General features: G+C 44.6%; 1 protein-coding gene across 2 annotated transcripts in view; it reads right to left on the bottom strand.

Annotated features, from left to right (window-relative positions):
* Positions 1-17,864, bottom strand: part of ryr3 (ryanodine receptor 3) — a 117,129-nt gene that overhangs the window by 78,868 nt on the left and 20,397 nt on the right. Inside the window, exons 2-4 of one of the 2 annotated variants that reach the window (XM_065256886.2) lie at positions 13,536-13,655; positions 2,898-2,996; positions 1,436-1,456 (exon numbers count right to left, since the gene is read on the bottom strand). In XM_065256886.2, coding sequence (XP_065112958.1) covers positions 1,436-1,456; positions 2,898-2,996; positions 13,536-13,655 — 240 coding nt within the window. The remainder of the gene's footprint in view (positions 1-1,435; positions 1,457-2,897; positions 2,997-13,535; positions 13,656-17,864) is intronic. The other variant, XM_065256887.2, reaches the window with a different exon arrangement.

Raw genomic sequence — 17,864 nt, 5'->3', positions numbered from 1 at the left:
GGCCTGAACACTGATCATCTTATCTAAAAATATCTGCCTATCACTCAGAAGAGGCTAGCTTCCACTCTGTTTTTCAGCAATCAAAGAGTCAGTGATCAAGTGATCAAACGCCTCTTTCCACTATCAAACTACTGCAGATGGAAAGATCTCAGGACTGCTGGTTAAAAGGTCAAGATGCCATCTTGATGTATAAAGGGGTTCTGTTAGTAAATCCATAAAATAAGAATTCATTGCATTTGACAAATTAATCTTAAGTACAGTGAACGTATAATGTCACTTTCGTTGTCTTGTATTTTGCATTACGTTAATTATATCACTTCTTGTTGTAGTCTGTCTCCTGTATGGTCTTTTCCAGTTCATTCACTGTGGCCCCGCCTAAATGTGTCCAGGTGTGTCTTGACACCATGATGATTTCTGTTTGTGTATTGTATTTATACCCTCACTGTATTTTTTTTTTTCACTAAATGTGCTTTCTTGTCCTGCTTTTACTCATCTTGCTAATGCTTATGTTAATGTTTCAAGCTCATCTGTCATGTTTTTTGTTTGTTTATGTTTTATTCTTTTGTGTCGAGCAAAGAGATGGCACAGGTAAAATGCACAAAGAGGAAGAAAAAATACCACGCTGTAAGAAGAAATATTAATGTCGCATGATTCAAGAAACAATCATTCTGGAATCAGCATTCCAGATCATTTCCTCGTCACTGGTACCCCTGAAATTTGATGTTAGAACCCAAGTGTAAGAAGAAACACACCATCTCACATTACCAACAATCAACAAAATCAAAATATTAAAATGCAACCGTGCCTTTTTTTACAGACAATAAGTGTGTGTATCAAACACTGCATAACAGTACTCGTTTAACATACCCCACTAATCTTTATGAAAGGAATCTTTATAGTGATGTATGTACAAACTATCCATAATGTTTCTCCTAGACAGTAATGTTAGCACAATAGCAACGCAGCACTGAGCCAATAAAATATATGCTGACAATCTCATTTCAAAATGCTGCAGTTAAAATCAACAACATGAAATGTTTTGCATGCTGAGAGGAAAGTAAATAAAGCATTCAAATGGCTCAATGCACAACATGCTTAGCGGTAAACTTTATTTTTAGATTTGCATCCTTCTAGAAAAAAGAGGCACAACTTCTGACTTTGACAAGTGAATTTATCTTCTGTTGGGTGCAGGAACATTTTCAGAGTCTACAGATGAAGGAGAGAGACTGTCATTCTTTGACTGGGTTAGCTATGTGAAGTATAAGATTAGTTGGGTTACATCAGGAGTTAATTTGTGTCACAAAATTCACTTTAGTTAATGAAAAGTGATAGACAACCATACACGTTTACAGGACAATATTTCATTACTAATGCACGTTTTAAAGTCTGAGACGATATTCATGCATACTTGTTGGTGAACGGATTGTAAACATACCCATTGATCATGATCAGGACTCTTGCAATGATGAACAAAGATACAGAAATGATTAATAAATGCAGTCTGAACAGCCTCGCCATTTCAGCACAGTCAGTTCATTATGTTGCACAGCGTACCAATGTCAAATAATGCAGAGGTGCACTATTTTTATAAAGCACACCTTCAACAGACTAGTTTTAATAAGAGTGGGTTAAAAATATCCCCCACTTTTACTATTATAGAAATAAATGTACCTTGGTAAAGCCCACAATATAATGAACTGAATGATGTCAAATGATAAAGGCAACCCATGAATAAATAAAAACAGCAATAAAAAGTATATTTGTAGAGTATGTTATATATAAAAAATATAAACATACAAAACAAAAAAACACATATTTCTATGTTTTTGGAATAGCATAAAGGGGGTCGCACACTGGACGTGCAGCTCAGTGCCACGCCTTCCTAAAAAAAATCAAACACATTGTTTTCTATGCGTATACGCACACTGGCACCGACAGGTGACGCCTGTCTACGGCGCCCAGCTACGACTCAGGAAGCTGCTCAAATCTCTGTCGCGCCACAGAGCGCCACTCACATATTTTAACATTAAATAACATGATATTTGTCCCAAATCATTAACGACTAACATTGGCTGCTAACTTATATTTTGCATTTTTGAAGTAGACGTTATCTGATCAAGCTCGCGCTTATTAATGTGCACTTCTGGTGTACGATACCTCCGAGTTGTCCTAGACGCGACGTGACGCGGCGCTGCATGTCCGGTGTGCGACTCCCTTAAGTGACAAAGAGCACTGTAAGTAGCCTAGTCTATGCAAAGCAGACGGTAAGATACAGTACTATTATAAGCAATGATGAGAATGGTCTGCATTTGTTTTCATTAGTAAAGTATGTTTAAATGAACAAGAGATTATGGTTTCGCATTAAAATCCGGCTAGTGTGAATTTTAGTGGAGATTAACAGTGTTTATAAGGATGATTGATCTATGGTCAATAACTTATGTCATGACTCTTGATTACTTACCCTAGAGGCCATAAAGAAGAAACTACAGCTGATTGGATACAGTATATCTTTCCTATGCGTAGACATAAGCTGGATACTGCCAGATAGTAGCTCATAAGAGATGTGCGTTTAAAAAACAGTTTGGACTCTCTTTTCATGTCCCTACCAGGAATATGGTTTGTTTTTTCTGTTCATGCACATAAATTCAAGTGAGTGCCATAGAATTAAGATGTATAATATATTAAGGCACTAACATAATCAATGTGTAACCCTTTATTTAATTTAGTATTTACTTATAAATGTTAAAAGCCCTGATATAATACTTTTATTTACAAACAGACTGCCTTTCCTATTGACATTGTCAGTAACTGCGGACAAAAGAAAAATATACCCAGGGATCAATGTCGAGATATATTGAGTATAGAGACCCTGCAATTGCTGTGATGTAGGAACTTACCCCTTCTCCGCTCTGCCCGGCTAGCATCTCCTGTAAAGCCCTCACTGAGAGCGATTGCTCCAGCACAAAGTTGCAGATGCATAGGTCAGGAGGAATAAACTGCAGATATAGAAAAAAAAGAGAGTGTTAGCATGAGAGTTTTTGCTTTTCAAAAAAATTAAGGAATTGGTCTTTCATTAGACCCAAAAGATTTTTATCTGTGATCCATTAAAAATGAGATAATGGCATGGGTGTTGGAAGCGGTCCAAAGCATTTGCTGCAGTAGATGCCATTTTCTTGAATTCTAGTGCCTTTAAATTAAACAATTGCTTTTGTAGCCTAAAAGCTTTGCTTACCTTGTGGTGTCGCGGGAGTACAGTTGGCAAAAGTAGTGAAAACATGAAATGAAGTTTAAATTATATGGACTCTAAATTAGCCAAGTGTAATGGATTTGAGGAAGCAGCAGTATCAAGGCTGTAGCTGAAGTTTAATTTATAAGGGCATTTCTCTAGTGGAATAGATCTGACTGATGGCGATCTGACAAGTGAACAGACATTTGCACTAAATTAAAGAAAAAGTGAGTGGGTCCAATGTTTTTGATCTTAAAAAGTCGTGGGTCTTGTCCCACCCACATAAAATGGTTCAGATGCCCATGGAAAATGATATTAACCGCTGGTTCCCTTTCAGTCGGTCACTACGATGTCACGTCGTGACCGACGAATTGGGAACCGCTCCGCGGGTGACCTATCTACTTCGAGAACTATAAGAAACGCCAATGAACTTGGCATGCAGGTATTTGCATAATGCCGGCGCCGCCCCGCCAGGTGCGTATATAAGCCGCAGGTGCACAATACCAAATTAGCTTTTTGCTTCGAAACCGGCAGACATCTGCTCTCGAGAAGCGTATACTGATCTTCGTAGATCCCTGTTCTTGGAGGAAAAAGATCTCAGCTTGCTGAAGTTGGTTGGGCAAAGACACCTCAGCGGAGGCTCGCAGTGTTTTCTCCACCCTTTCTCTCTCTCTCTCTCTGTCCCTTTTAAGACTTGAGTTGAGTGAGTGCGTTTGCCTCTCCCTGTGTGTTTCACCAGCTCGCACAAAAAGAGTGATTTCCCTAAAAGAGCAGCACGTTTGAGCTTTGTGTCTTTTTAAAGACAGTCACTCATTCGTGTCACGGTCGGGTGCGTCTTTTTAAAGATGGCATTCCGCCCGTGTTCCGTTTCTGGATGCGGTGTGTTCATCGCTCCCCGGGATGGCCACGAGCGCTGTGTTTCGTGTCTGGGGCTCCAGCACGCAGAGGCAGCGTTGCGTGATAGTTCATGCTCCACTTGTGAGGGCATGACTATGGCGGATTTGCGGAGACGGGTGTCGTTTCTCCGGGAACGGCACCCGCCTTCCAAGTCTGGTACTGCTAAGGGCGCAGCTACCAAACTTGCGAAGGATGACCTCCGTATAACGGTGCTGGGTCGGTCTGCTGGTTCGTCCAGCAGCTCCCAGCGCCCTGATCCGTTGCCAGCGGAGGTCCCGATGGAGACGAGCGGCCCGTGTTCTACGGTGTCCTCGCGCTCTGTCGAGCCTTCACCGGACGCGATGTCCACCGTAACGTCGGAGGGGGGGTTGTCAGCCTCGGACGTCGATCCAGATCCGCTCCCGCCTTCGGGTCGGGTTGCGGGTCCTGCGTTCGACCCCGAGATGGCAGCCATGCTCGCTCGGGTGGCGGCGGCGGTCGGCCTGGAGTGGACTGAACCTCCCCCACCTGAACCGTCCCGCCTCGATGATTGGTACTTCGGGGGTGCCAGGGCTTCTCAGTCCTCGCCCCCGGTGCCCTTCTTCCCCGAGGTGCATGAAGAGCTGACGCGGTCGTGGAAAACCCCGTTTTCCGCCTGGAACCGGCCGTTTCAGCCTTCACCCCTCACCTCTCTCGAGGGTGGAGATGCCAGGGGGTATACTGGTATCCCGTCAGTGGAGCGGCCGGTCGCGATGCAGTTGTGTCCGGCCGGTGTCGCTTCCTCCTGGCGGGACCAGCCTACTCTCCCCTCACGGGCTTGTAAGCAGTCTTCGGCGCTGACCGGTGCTGCTTACAAAGCTTGTGGGGAGGCAGCTTCAGCCCTGCATGCCATGGCATTGCTGCAGGTTCATCAGGCTAAGGCTCTGAGGGACCTGCACGCGGGAGGTCACGACTCGGCGGAGTTCTCTGAACTGCGTGCGGCCACTGATCTGGCGCTTCGTGCGACCAAGGTCACCGCACGCGCCGTCGGGCGTGCGATGTCTACCCTGGTAGTCCAGGAACGCCATCTCTGGCTGTGTCTGGCGGACATGAAGGATGCTGATAAAACCCGGCTCCTGAATGCTCCGGTTTCCCAGACCGGCCTGTTCGGCGAGACGGTCGAGGAGTTTGCCCAGCAATTCTCCCCGGCCAAGAAGCAGACTGAGGCCATAGCTCAAATCATGCCGCGTCGGAAGCGTCCTGCGCCTGCCCCGTCCACGTCGGCGCCTCAGCCTGCTCCTCGCCGAGGGCGTCCTGCGGCGGCCGCCTCCGTTCCTCCCCGGGGCTCTTCTAAGAAGCGAGGAACCGGTCGCCAGCAGCCCGCCCCGCCCGCTCAGCCCGCTCCGAAGGGTGGAAAGAGGAGATCGAAGCGGCCCTGAGACGGGCGACCTAGAGATGGAGGGGATCGCTCTTCGGGAGATGGTGAAGGCACCACTCCCCCCACCGGAGGAGGGCCGGTTGGGGAATCTTTTGTTTCATTTTTCTGTTCCGCCGACTTTTCAGTCGGCACCCACAATTCCACAAAAAGAGCGAATTCCACTTCCATCTCTAGGTCTTCAGATGAGCGCCGGAGACACGAGCGGGCTCATAACCCCCCCTCGTTCTCCGACTCATCAGAGGAGTTCGAGAGCAACGCACGGGCTCATAACCCCATCGCGCTCTCTGACTTCTCAGGGGAGAGAAGACCATCACGGGCTCATAACCCATCGTCTTCCTCCCCCTTCGCCAGAGGGTGCATCGAGTGGCGTGAGGTGTCTTCAGCAGAGCCTCCCTTACTCACCCACCCAGCAGCGGACTCAGGTGAGTGTTATCATGCACAACACTACTGTCGGTGCGGCCAATACGCACACACCGGCGATCACCTCCGTTGCGCCCGCCGCGGGTACACCGATCGTGCCTTTAGTTCCTCTCGCACGGTGTCTGGGGGCGTGGGAACAGCTTCCCAGCCCGTCGCGTTGGCTTTTACGCACGATTCGTCTCGGCTACGCGATCCAATTTGCCCGGCGTCCCCCCAAATTCTCCGGCGTTCGTTTCACTACGGTGAGAGCTGCCGATGCGCACGTCCTCCGTGCGGAGATCGCTGTCTTATTGGCGAAAGACGCGATCCAGCCGGTCCCTCCAGCCGAGATGAGGTCGGGGTTTTACAGCCCTTACTTTATTGTACCCAAGAAAAGCGGCGGCTTGCGACCGATCCTGGACCTGCGTTCGCTGAACCGTGCACTTCACAGAATGCCGTTCAATATGCTGACGCCCAAACGCATATTTCCATGCATTCGTCCAAACGATTGGTTCGCATCTATCGACCTGAAGGACGCGTACTTTCATGTATCGATTCTCCCCCGGCACAGGCCGTTTCTCCGCTTTGTGTTCAAGGGGCGAGCATACCAGTACAAAGTCCTCCCGTTCGGGCTCTCTCTGTCTCCCCGTGTATTCACCAAAGTAGTGGAGGGGGCTTTAAAACCCCTGAGAGAGAAAGGTGTGCGCATTCTCGCGTATTTAGACGATTGGCTCATAATAGCTCAAACACGTCAGACGCTGTGCGATCACAGAGATTTAACTCTAAAACACCTCGCTCGTTTGGGTCTTCGGGTCAACTGGGAAAAGAGCAAGCTTTGCCCCGTGCAGAGAATCTCTTTTCTCGGGATGGAACTGGACTCGATCGATTTGACAGCTCGTCTAACAGAAGCGCGTGTACAGTCGATTCTGACTTGCCTGAATACATTCAAGAGCAAGAGCGCGGTCCCGCTGAAACAATTTCAGAAGCTCCTGGGGCATATGGCAGCAGCTGCAGCTGTAACTCCGCTCGGACTGCTTCATATGCGACCGCTTCAGCATTGGCTTCACGATCGAGTCCCGAGGAGAGCGTGGCTGCGCGGCATTCACCGTGTTATCATTACACCTGCGTGTCGTCGCACTTTCACTCCGTGGTCAGACCGTGCGTTTCTCCGAGCCGGTGTGCCTCTGAGACAGGTCTCCAGGCATGCAATAGTATGCACAGATGCTTCGGACACGGGGTGGGGGGCCACGTACGATGGGCTTGCGGCTTCGGGGGTCTGGACGGCACCCCAGCTGCATTGGCACATAAATTGCCGAGAAATGTGGGCTGTATATCTTGCGCTCGTCCGTTTCAGCAACGAGTTACGGGGCAAAGATGTATTAGTTCGAACAGACAACACTGCGACCGTGGCGTACATCAATCGTCAAGGCGGTTTACGCTCGCGTCACCTGTCGCATCTCGCCCGTCACCTCCTCACTTGGAGTCAGAAGAATTTGAGGTCTCTTCGTGCCATTTACATTCCGGGCACGCTCAATGTAGAGGCGGATGCGCTCTCTCGGGCTGCGCGTCCCGGCGAATGGCGGCTCCACCCCATTGCGGTTCAGCAGATTTGGAGACGTTTCGGCAAAGCGCAGATAGATCTGTTTGCTTCCCCAGAGACGGCCCATTGTCGCCTGTTCTATTCACTAGCCGACGACTCGCTCGGCGTGGATGCATTGGCACACAGCTGGCCGCGAAACATGCGCAAATACGCGTTCCCTCCGGTGAGCCTCATTGCGCAAACCCTATGCAAAATCCGGGAGGACGAGGAGAGCGTGCTGTTGGTGGCACCGTATTGGACAACCAGGAGTTGGTTTCCAGAACTCTCTCTCCTCGCGACAGCCCCTCCTTGGAAGATTCCCCTGAGGAAGGACCTTCTTTCTCAACAAGAGGGCACATTATGGCACCCGCGCCCCGACCTATGGAACCTCCATGTGTGGTCTCTGGACGGGGCACGGAGGATTTGAGTGATTTACCGCAAGAGGTATCTAACACTATTGCTGCTGCGCGAGCGCCGTCTACGAGACAGGCTTACGCGCTTAAATGGAACCTGTTTGTCGACTGGTGTTCTTCCCAAAGTGAAAACCCCCGAGAATGCCCGATTAGTGTTGTGCTTTTATATCTCCAGCGTCGTTTGGAGAATAGGCTGTCACCATCCACTATTAAGGTCGATATCGCTGCGATATCAGCTCACCATTCACCCGTAAACGGTAGAACAGTGGGTCAGCACGACCTGGTCATTAGATTTCTCAGAGGCGCTCGAAGACTGAATCCTTCGCGTCCTCCCTCTATTCCTCCTTGGGACCTGTCCTTGGTGCTGAAATCACTCCAGGAAGCCCCATTTGAGCCTCTGCATAGTGTGAGTGTTAAATTTCTTACTATGAAAACATTAACTCTCCTTGCTTTGGCTTCTGTTAAGAGGATAGGGGATATTCACGCATTTTCGGTCGATGAATCGTGCCTTCAGTTCGGGCCGGCTGCATCCAGCGTAACACTGAGACCCCGGCCCGGCTTTGTGCCCAAAGTTCCCACCACTCCTTTCAGAGATCAAGTGGTGAACCTCCAAGCGCTGCCTTTGGAGGAGGCAGACCCAGCCATGGCTTTGTTATGCCCTGTTCGTGCACTACGTGTGTATATAGACAGGACGCAAAGTTTTAGGACCTCAGATCAGCTCTTTGTTTGTTACGGTGGTCAGCAGAAAGGAAAAGCTGTCACCAAGCAGAGGATGTCCCATTGGATTGTGGATACTATAGCCCTTGCATATCAAAAGCAGAATGTGCCTTGTCCATTTAATTTACGTGCTCACTCTACACGCAGTGTGGCATCATCTTGGGCACTGGCTCGCGGTTCCTCGCTAACAGATATTTGTAGAGCTGCAGGCTGGGCGACACCTAATACGTTCACAAGATTCTATAGTGTTCGTGTCGAACCGGTTTCCATTCGGGTTCTTTCTACTAACTAGTTAAGAATGCCGAGGGTCGGCTCGTGTGTCGGCTTGGAGCCTCTATTTTTGTGCTGCACATCTGCACCAATATGGAAGGCCATCGGGGCAAAAACGTCTAAAAAACTGTTTTTGCCTCTCCTCCACCGCCCCGATAGCTGGTGTTGCGGAGCATCCGCTGTCAACCTATCACTGATGTATTCTCTGTAAACCTGTGTAGGCTAGGCGTCCACATTTGTCCCCTACGTGGGGTTCATTTGTGTGTATACTCCGTGGGGTACTAATCCTCCACGTTTTCCTTAGCAGAGCCTGCTCTGCATCTCTCTGCATACTATGTTTTGTTCAGAGACTTTTTATGAGCAACCTATCGGTTGTTTCATATTTTATGTCATCCATTCAACCTTCTTAGGGGATGGCTTCCGCAGTGTTCTAGCTCCGCTCAGTTTAGACGCTTCCCCAGTTCGCTGCTTCACTATCGTGGGTTGAGGAACAGGTAGTGACCGGCCTTCTGCATTTCGCCTTAGGTTCCGCCCCTTACGTGGAGGGCGGAGGGCTTTTACAGACACTGGAAGGGTTCAGCTGCAGTGGCGTTTTGGTAGGGATTCCCAATTCGTCGGTCACGACGTGACGTCGTAGTGACCGACTGAAAGGGAACGTCTCGGTTACGTATGTAACCCTCGTTCCCTGAAGGAAGGGAACGGAGACGTCACGTCCCGTCGCCACAGTTTGCTGTTCCATTGCTGTTTTCAGGCCGGGCACTGCTGCTCGGCTTCTCAGCAATAATATAGCTAATTTGGTATTGTGCACCTGCGGCTTATATACGCACCTGGCGGGGCGGCGCCGGCATTATGCAAATACCTGCATGCCAAGTTCATTGGCGTTTCTTATAGTTCTCGAAGTAGATAGGTCACCCGCGGAGCGGTTCCCAATTCGTCGGTCACGACGTGACGTCTCCGTTCCCTTCCTTCAGGGAACGAGGGTTACATACGTAACCGAGACGTTCTCGGCACATATTATATGTTCATCAAAAATTTCCAATTCAAATCTGCCTAATCGTGTCCTCAGGCCATTCAGAAATCCCAGCTTGTTGGCAGAATCTATTAAGAGTCTGATTAAAAATGCTAATTTACAAGAAAACATGTATTGTGCATCTGTGCTCTTTATATGTATTCATTAGGATTAGCTTGGAGGGCCAACAAGGATTAGCAGGGGCAAGTGATGTGCACCATGCGTGGTCTTAAGAAGACATCTCCCACCCTACATCTGTTTTTAAGTGTGCTATTTAAAGCTCCTTGACTGTCTGGTTCAGCTATCTATAGAAAGTGAACGTCTTTTAGCTTCTTATAACTATAGTTCACTAGAATCACTTATGGTTGTACTGAGTGTATGCTTTATATACCACCTTCTTACTAAGATCTTCCTCTAAGTAGAGAAGTTAGTCAAAAGTTACAGTGACCTATGACCTCTGACAGGCTTAATGTGAAATGTGAGCGGGCAGAATGTGCTAACCAGTGTGACAGATGCTTCTGAGGGAAAACCATCTGTATGTTTTCAAACAAACACAACACCATATGGAGGTATGAGTTGCAACTCACAGTTAAGCTGTATGGTGACAGTTTATAAACACCTACAAAAAAGGTTGTATAATCCCTCTTCTTCAAAGTAGTTTAACTCATTCCCTGACAGCCTTTTTTTTTTAAGTTTTTCCTTTCTGTGATTTTCACAAAAGTTTCACAAAATGGCTTCCAGGAAAATTTTCTTTTATAAATATATAAACATAAAATGTATCAAATGAAAGAACTCTGCTTTCACCACAAAAAAAATGTTTCATCCTTTCAATTGTTCTTTTTTTATAACCTCTCAAAAAGTGGTTAAGTTAAAAACATTTTTTTTGAGCAATAAGCTGAAACAATTTTGTTAAGGACTTTTGTTAGAGATCAGATTCAGAACGATGATCAAATCATACACAACATTTTCAATGTTGTTAAATTCTCTGATGCTTCAGTTTTTTATAAATTGGGTAAGAGCGCCATCTAGTGAATAATAGCAAAATTATAGATTACAGTAAAAACTCGTCAGGAAAGCGTCATTGGCATGGAATTGTCTTGATTGACGAGATAACTCGCCAATGGCGGGGAAAGAGTTAATAGGTATATTATGTGCCCTGCATTTAGAATTTTCCATGAAGTTGTTTATTTAAACTTATTACACGGCTCTCTGGAATGCTTGATTCTGATTGGTCAGTTGAGACATTTGCAGGTTCGTTCTTTTCGAATAATAACCGCTCCAAAATAATAACGCATAGCCGGTACTACTTTTACGAGTAAGATCGCTCCGCGCCAATAAAGATCAATAAAGATTACTGTCTGTTTGGCGCCATCTTGTGACAAACACTGGACAACCACGACAAGACACAGAGAGCTTACTGAGACTGAACTTGACAAAATAGAGCATGACAGCTACGAAGCCAACACACAAAAAAATACAGAATGGGCATTAAAACTTCTCAAAGACTGGCTAAAAGAGAAAAAAATGGAGACAGACAAGTATGAAGCAGAGGATCTTAATAAGGTATTACGATCATTTTATGCATCTGTGCAAAGTTTCGCGGAAGGATAAAAATGTTAATTTAAAACAAATATGCCAATAAAATGTTTCAAATTCATATTCATGTCCAGTTTTTTTTCTTATGTGACAAGTAGCCGTGTAATAAGCGGGATAATGTAGAGGCAGCCGGTAGTTATCGGGAAATAAGCCCCTTCAGTGTGATACAAGACCCTCCGCTTCGCGTCGGGTCCTGATCACACTGTCGGGGCTTATTTCCCGATAACTACCGGCTGCCTCTACATTATCCCTTACATGGAGTACATATATTTTTGAAAGTATATTAATGATCATAAAAAACTGCATTAAGCATGTTTGAGGAGAGACTTTACTCAGAAATTGCATACGTAAGACTTAATCTATGACCCCTGAGACTTACACTTAAAGGTGCTCTAAGCGAATTGAAGCGTTTTAGACCATAAAACATTTTTTGTTACATACAGCAAACATCTCCTCACTATCTGCTTGTTACCTGACCGCTGATCAAACTGTAAAAAAACGCGATCTCAGTAGACAGACCAGGCTCTACAAACTTCAATATACACACAGTGGCCAAACCTGCACCACGAAACAAAACAAATTGTTACAGCCAATAAACGCCAAGAAGGATTTGGGGGTGGGGGTTGGTCACGTTCATGAAAGCACGGAAGGGAGGGGGAGGAGTTAGCTAAGCTCCGTTTGTTTGAAAACAGTTCAAATATCAACAATAAGTGACGTCGCACAGATTCGCTTAGAGAGCCTTTAAACTTAAAGGATTACTCAATTTTCATAAAAAAAAAAAATCGCATACCTCACGTAATGCGTCATTACATCAAAATGTCAAGAATTACGTTTGCGAAACTGCTGCCCCAGTGTTTACAAGTGTGTTGAAAGAAGACCGTTCCAACATTGTTGTATGTGAAATGTTACTAATTAATGTCTTTGTGTCAATTTATTGTTTAAAATGGCACAATGTGCGTTTCACATATGTAACGTGTGACCTTTCGGCGTGCTTATGCAATTCTGTGAGGCTGGTACAAGATGAGAAGTTGTGGTTTAAAAGTGCATATTTTTTTTTCGTTTTGCTGGATAAGACCCTTATGCCTCATTTATGATCGTTTAGAGTCCTTTGAAGCTGAGGTGAAACTGCAATTTTAAACTGCATTTAAACTGTTGGGGTCCAATGAAGTCTATGAAATTGAGAAAAATCCTGGAATGTTTTTCTCAAAAAACTTTGTTTCTTCTCGACTGAACAAAGAAAGACATAAACATCTTGGATGACATGGGGGTGAGTAAATTATCTGGATTTTTTAAAAAAAGTGGAGTAATCCTTTAATGCCCTTAAAATGATCAATTATCTTTATGTGATTGGTCAAAGTGATGGTTTTTCAGGATCTTAGAGTGACTGTGGGTTATCTATTGCATACATGCATTGCAAATGAATCCATTGGGATTCATGTACTGACATAGATTTAAAAGACTTTTTTGAGATATTTTAATATAATGTATGTTGATGATATATGCTTTCTTCAGCATCCATCTTCATTTTAATAATGTTTGTATAAGGTCAGTATATTGTATATAACCACAGAGATGCCCACACATCTTCTTCTGCCTTGCCTCTTGATGCATAGAAAATATGGTGCAGAGAACAAGGATCAATTGCTGTTGCCATGGTTTTTGACTACATGAATCCCTTTCCATTAATTTTATTGTATTTCTTAAGTCTGACATATCAAAGGTAGATATATTTAAACCTGTTTAATTCTACCCCCTCCACTCCACATTTAACAATACAATTTCCTTGTCACCGAAAGGTGATATCCTTGGCACTTAAATTCATTTTTATACAGTATAGTATTTCTTAAAGCACAATAATAACATGCTAAATGTATCATGTATATTAACTATACTGCATATCTTGTAGTGTTAACCAACAAATGTACTCTACTGTACTGTAAGGGTGTTGTTCCCAAACTGCTTTAATCGGCATTGTGGATTGTGTGGGGGTTCAGGTACATTAAAGCTGTGATTAGTTTTTCGTGGAGCTTTACCTTCGCCTCCGATGTGGGCTCCAGATAACACAGGCGGTTGCCGAGTCCCTCTGCTGTGAGGCAAAATTTGCGATTCTCCTTCTGAATGGCGGCAACACACTGCAGCACTACCTCATCTTCCTGCAGGCACAAAAACAAGGATTTTAACTTACAAGCAAGACAGAAAAACTACATACAGCTAGACATATTACTTGATGCTTTCACTTAAAGCAGTTCAAAGAGCCTAAATGTGTCATTAGACAGAAATGTGTAGATTATGTCACAACTGAACAATGTTTTAAATTAGCAGTTACAGTATGGCAAATATTATAATTTTATGATAAAAATATGGATCTCAATTATATTATACAAACAGGAAAGAACAGCATTCATAAAAATACAAATCTAATCTGTTAATGTCACTTAATAATAGGTGTAATATAAAGTGTTTATCATTTGGACCTGGACATAGAAAAGTGAGAGTAAATGATTTAATTATCTGTCTAAAGTGTTAAATGAAAGCTTCTCATTCGAGGAAAGAAAGATGGATGAGATAAAGATGTCACCAGAATGAATCTGCTTATTCGTTGCATCTCCCTCTCTCTCTCTCTCTCTTTCTCTTACTCTCTCTCAGGAAGAATATATTGATTTCTCACTCATTCACATTTCCCGGTTGCCCCTTTTTCTTGTTTGTTTTCTAACATGTTGCATTAATCTGAGCAAATGGTTGCCATGGTTCTGATGAACACCATTTCAGAAATAACAATAATTTACCACAGTCACTGTGTGGATGTTTAAAATCTCATTCATTAAGTTAATAAAATGAGGGCTTTCTTAATACATACTGGATGCATAATAATCTGTGTATATTTGGGTTATTGAGCTATGGTATTTTTTTTCAGCTGACTTCAAAAATATGTTAAACAGTTTGAATCCAATGCTGCTTTACTATGTCTAACTCCTTTTTAACCTGATGTTTGACTAAAACACTAGGTAATAATGAAGGAGGTGAAGGTTTAGTGAGTTAGCAGGGTCCTTGTGCCAAAAAAACATGATTTTTTTCCAGGTTGGTGCCTCCAACAGTACAGTGGCCAAGGGCTTGTGCATAGCCTACTGGTACCAACATTCCGAATCTGAATTCAAAATTAAAATGTAGTGATACAAACACTTACAAACCAAAGGAAATGTAAAATCGTGAATCGGACCATATGTGCCCTTAAAAACACAGGGTGGCTTGGCAAATATGGGGGTACAATTTGGCCATTTTTGATTATTGGGGGGACATGTATATTGTGGTTACATTCCTGATAGGAAGAACTACTTTGTTTTTCTATCCCATAAGACAGGGGTTCCCAAACTTTTTTCCTGCGCACCCCCTTCTTTGCCCCAACCGGGTTGGCGCACCCCCAATCCCCACTTCAAAAAAAAAAAAAAACGCTATAAAGATTTGTTTTTAAAGACTCATGTTAATCATGCACAAATAACCAGGGGCACCATCTGAAACTACGACCAGACGCAGCTACGCGTAGATGATGCGTGCCCCCATGTATGTGTTTAACCACTGTGATATTTAGATGCCATTCGAGACTACTATGGTAAAAAACGTACACTTACTGCTGTCAGCTAATAGATGATATATGAGAGTTTCCTCATTTTTACCAGTGCACTCTCCTTCTAGATGCGTGCGTAACGTGCAGACCCATCATTCACGAAAGCCTTTACTGTTCGCACTGTAGAGCTTTCCACCAGGTGTTACTACTGTTTGTATTTTTACTGTATATTACAAGTGGAAGATGTTATTTTATGTTCTTGTGCATTTTAAGAAATAAGTATTTTTACTATTCTAATTTGAATGTGGGAACATTTATGTTATATTTAATATATAACTTTACTAGGTTACAGGTATGTGTGATAATTATGTACCTGTATTTGCATAATTAGTTAATGCGCAGGCGCACCGTTAGTTTCAGTTTCGTTTTGGTTTTAGTCAGGACTGGTACGCTTGCCGGTGAGTGTCTGTAAATTGGCATTACTAATAATTAACGTTAAAAAGTTAATATCTAATGATTGTGTAATTGCATTAGTTTATTGTGGTTTTTGTTTTGTGTTTTGTTTTAGGTTTACAACCTAGCTCCTAGCTCCTAGCAATAAGTGATTGTCACATGAGTGTATGTGAAATAAAAAATCAAAATGGCTTGAGTTGTATCCGCCGTGCTTGTCCTGAAACCCTTCCAGTGGGAAGTTTGTTAAGCTATAGTGGGTAGTTTAATAAAAAACTGGACAGTTGTAAACCGCCGTCGGAGCCGTGCTGAATATATTCACGGACACCGAGCGGGAAAAAGCCATCGTTGACGTCCGACGCGGGAACGGAGACCCGTGTTCTGAGGTAAAAGCGGTCATTAACAAACCACTGCAACGGAGGAGCCGATGCTAAGAGCTAACGGGGCCGTTAAAGAGGTGAATAACTTCTACAACCGTGAGTAAGACTGTGTGCATAATAATAACCGAAATCAGCGCGGATATCAGCCGTAACAGCGGAGTCGAATCTTTTGTAGCGATGCTTTCTGAACGAGTCATTTGAGTCGATTCCTCTAAACGATTCATTTGAACGATTCATTTACTTAAAAGTGATTTTAGTGAATCTGATCACCGGGAAAAGAGGCAGACATGGCAGATGACAAACCATATTTGGAGGCTTTAAAGCAGAAACGCTCAAATGCACAACGTGTCTTTACAACAAGAATAAACCGCCTTGAAGTTAGTGCTGGACGTTTACGTGAAATTGAGTTGTCAAGTGAGTTAACGAAATTGAAGGATGATTATGACAAACTCCTTGATGTCAGTAATGAGTATATTGATGCACAAAGCCAAATAGATGCTACATGTGAAGATAAGGAGTTGCAGGATGCTCTGGAGAAAAGAGACGCCTTTGAGCAAAAATTCCTTAAAATGGAGAGCAAGATTATGCAAATGCTGTGGTCTAAGTATGCAGAGCCAGACATAGACGCTCTTGTAAAACAATTTAAATCTGCTTTTAATCGAGCTGAGGCGCTTGGCACAAGTAAAGTGCCATGGATGCAGCAAAGGGTCGAAAGTGGCAAGCTGGATAGGAAACTCCATGAACTCAGGGAGGCTGTGTACACTTGGAGAGATTATCGTCCACATGGAAGAGAAAAATGGATGCTCTTTTTATCATTGAGAGAGGATAAAGAGCAACTGATGGATGGGTGGACATACAGCCATGAGGATGAGGTTATGAAGAGGGACAGTACAAAACTAAAAGGCGATGGTGACGGTGACAGCAGTGAGGAGGCAGAGGATGAAAATGAGGAAGGGGATAACACGGTCGATGGGCATGTCGTAGCAGATACCGACGGCCTTAGAACTGCAGATAGCATCACCTTTACTCAACCAGCAACCCTTGCTATTACTACTCCACCTGTGAACAGTAATCCTGCTGTTGTGAATCTGCCCGCTGAAGAGCAGGGAACTGTATATGTTACAAGCCCTCCTTCATTCATGTCCACGGACATAGCAAGCATCTCTACCTGTGCTACCCAAGGTTATACAGTCACTAGTCAATCTGAGAGCAGGTATGACACAGCTACCACACACAAAGCCCCCCTGCCTATTCTGCAGTCAAGAAGGTCTGATAGTGGACTTGGTGTTAGTTTCGCCCTACCTCCAACTCTTGCCAGCACTCCACAATTGTTGAACGATCGTGCTACTCCGCCTGTCGATCTCAGCATGGGACAAAGCAGGAACATACCATACAGCAGCCCTGGTTCTTACGCTGGTGGGGATAACAGCTCTCAGTGGGCCCGACCGAGAATAAAGCTCACACCCATAAGCTTACCTAAGTTCTCCGGGGACAGGAGAGGTTATTGGCGGTGGAAGGCTGAATGGGAAAGTATCCAGGCGCAAGCGGAACCTACAGGGTCAAGGGAATGCAAGAAACTTCACTTACTGGAAAGTATAGGTGAGTCTGTGAAAAATGAACTCAGGCTGTTTCGCTGCAGAGATGCGAACGATATCTTCAGGGAATTGGAGAACCTTTACGGTGACAAGGCACAAACGGCCGAAGAGATCGTGTTGGAGCTTCAATCACGACCTGCTGTTAAGAACTATCAACCACGAGAAACATTAGAGTTGATCCTAGCAGTGGAGAGGGCAGTAATGGACCTCTCAGACCTGGGGTGCGAAGACGCTGTACGGAATCAACTGGTGATTCGGTCTTTGGAGAGCAAACTCCCTGATGTTATGAAAAGAGAGTGGCTTATGTGTGTGGGAAATCCTGCGAACGATGTCCATCCTGGAAACCGCTTTGACAGGCTCTTAATGTTCCTGGAA

Source organism: Paramisgurnus dabryanus, chromosome 12 (genome assembly GCF_030506205.2).
Source record: "Paramisgurnus dabryanus chromosome 12, PD_genome_1.1, whole genome shotgun sequence".
Taxonomy (NCBI): domain Eukaryota; kingdom Metazoa; phylum Chordata; class Actinopteri; order Cypriniformes; family Cobitidae; genus Paramisgurnus; species Paramisgurnus dabryanus.
This window is presented reverse-complemented; position numbering and strand designations above follow the sequence as displayed.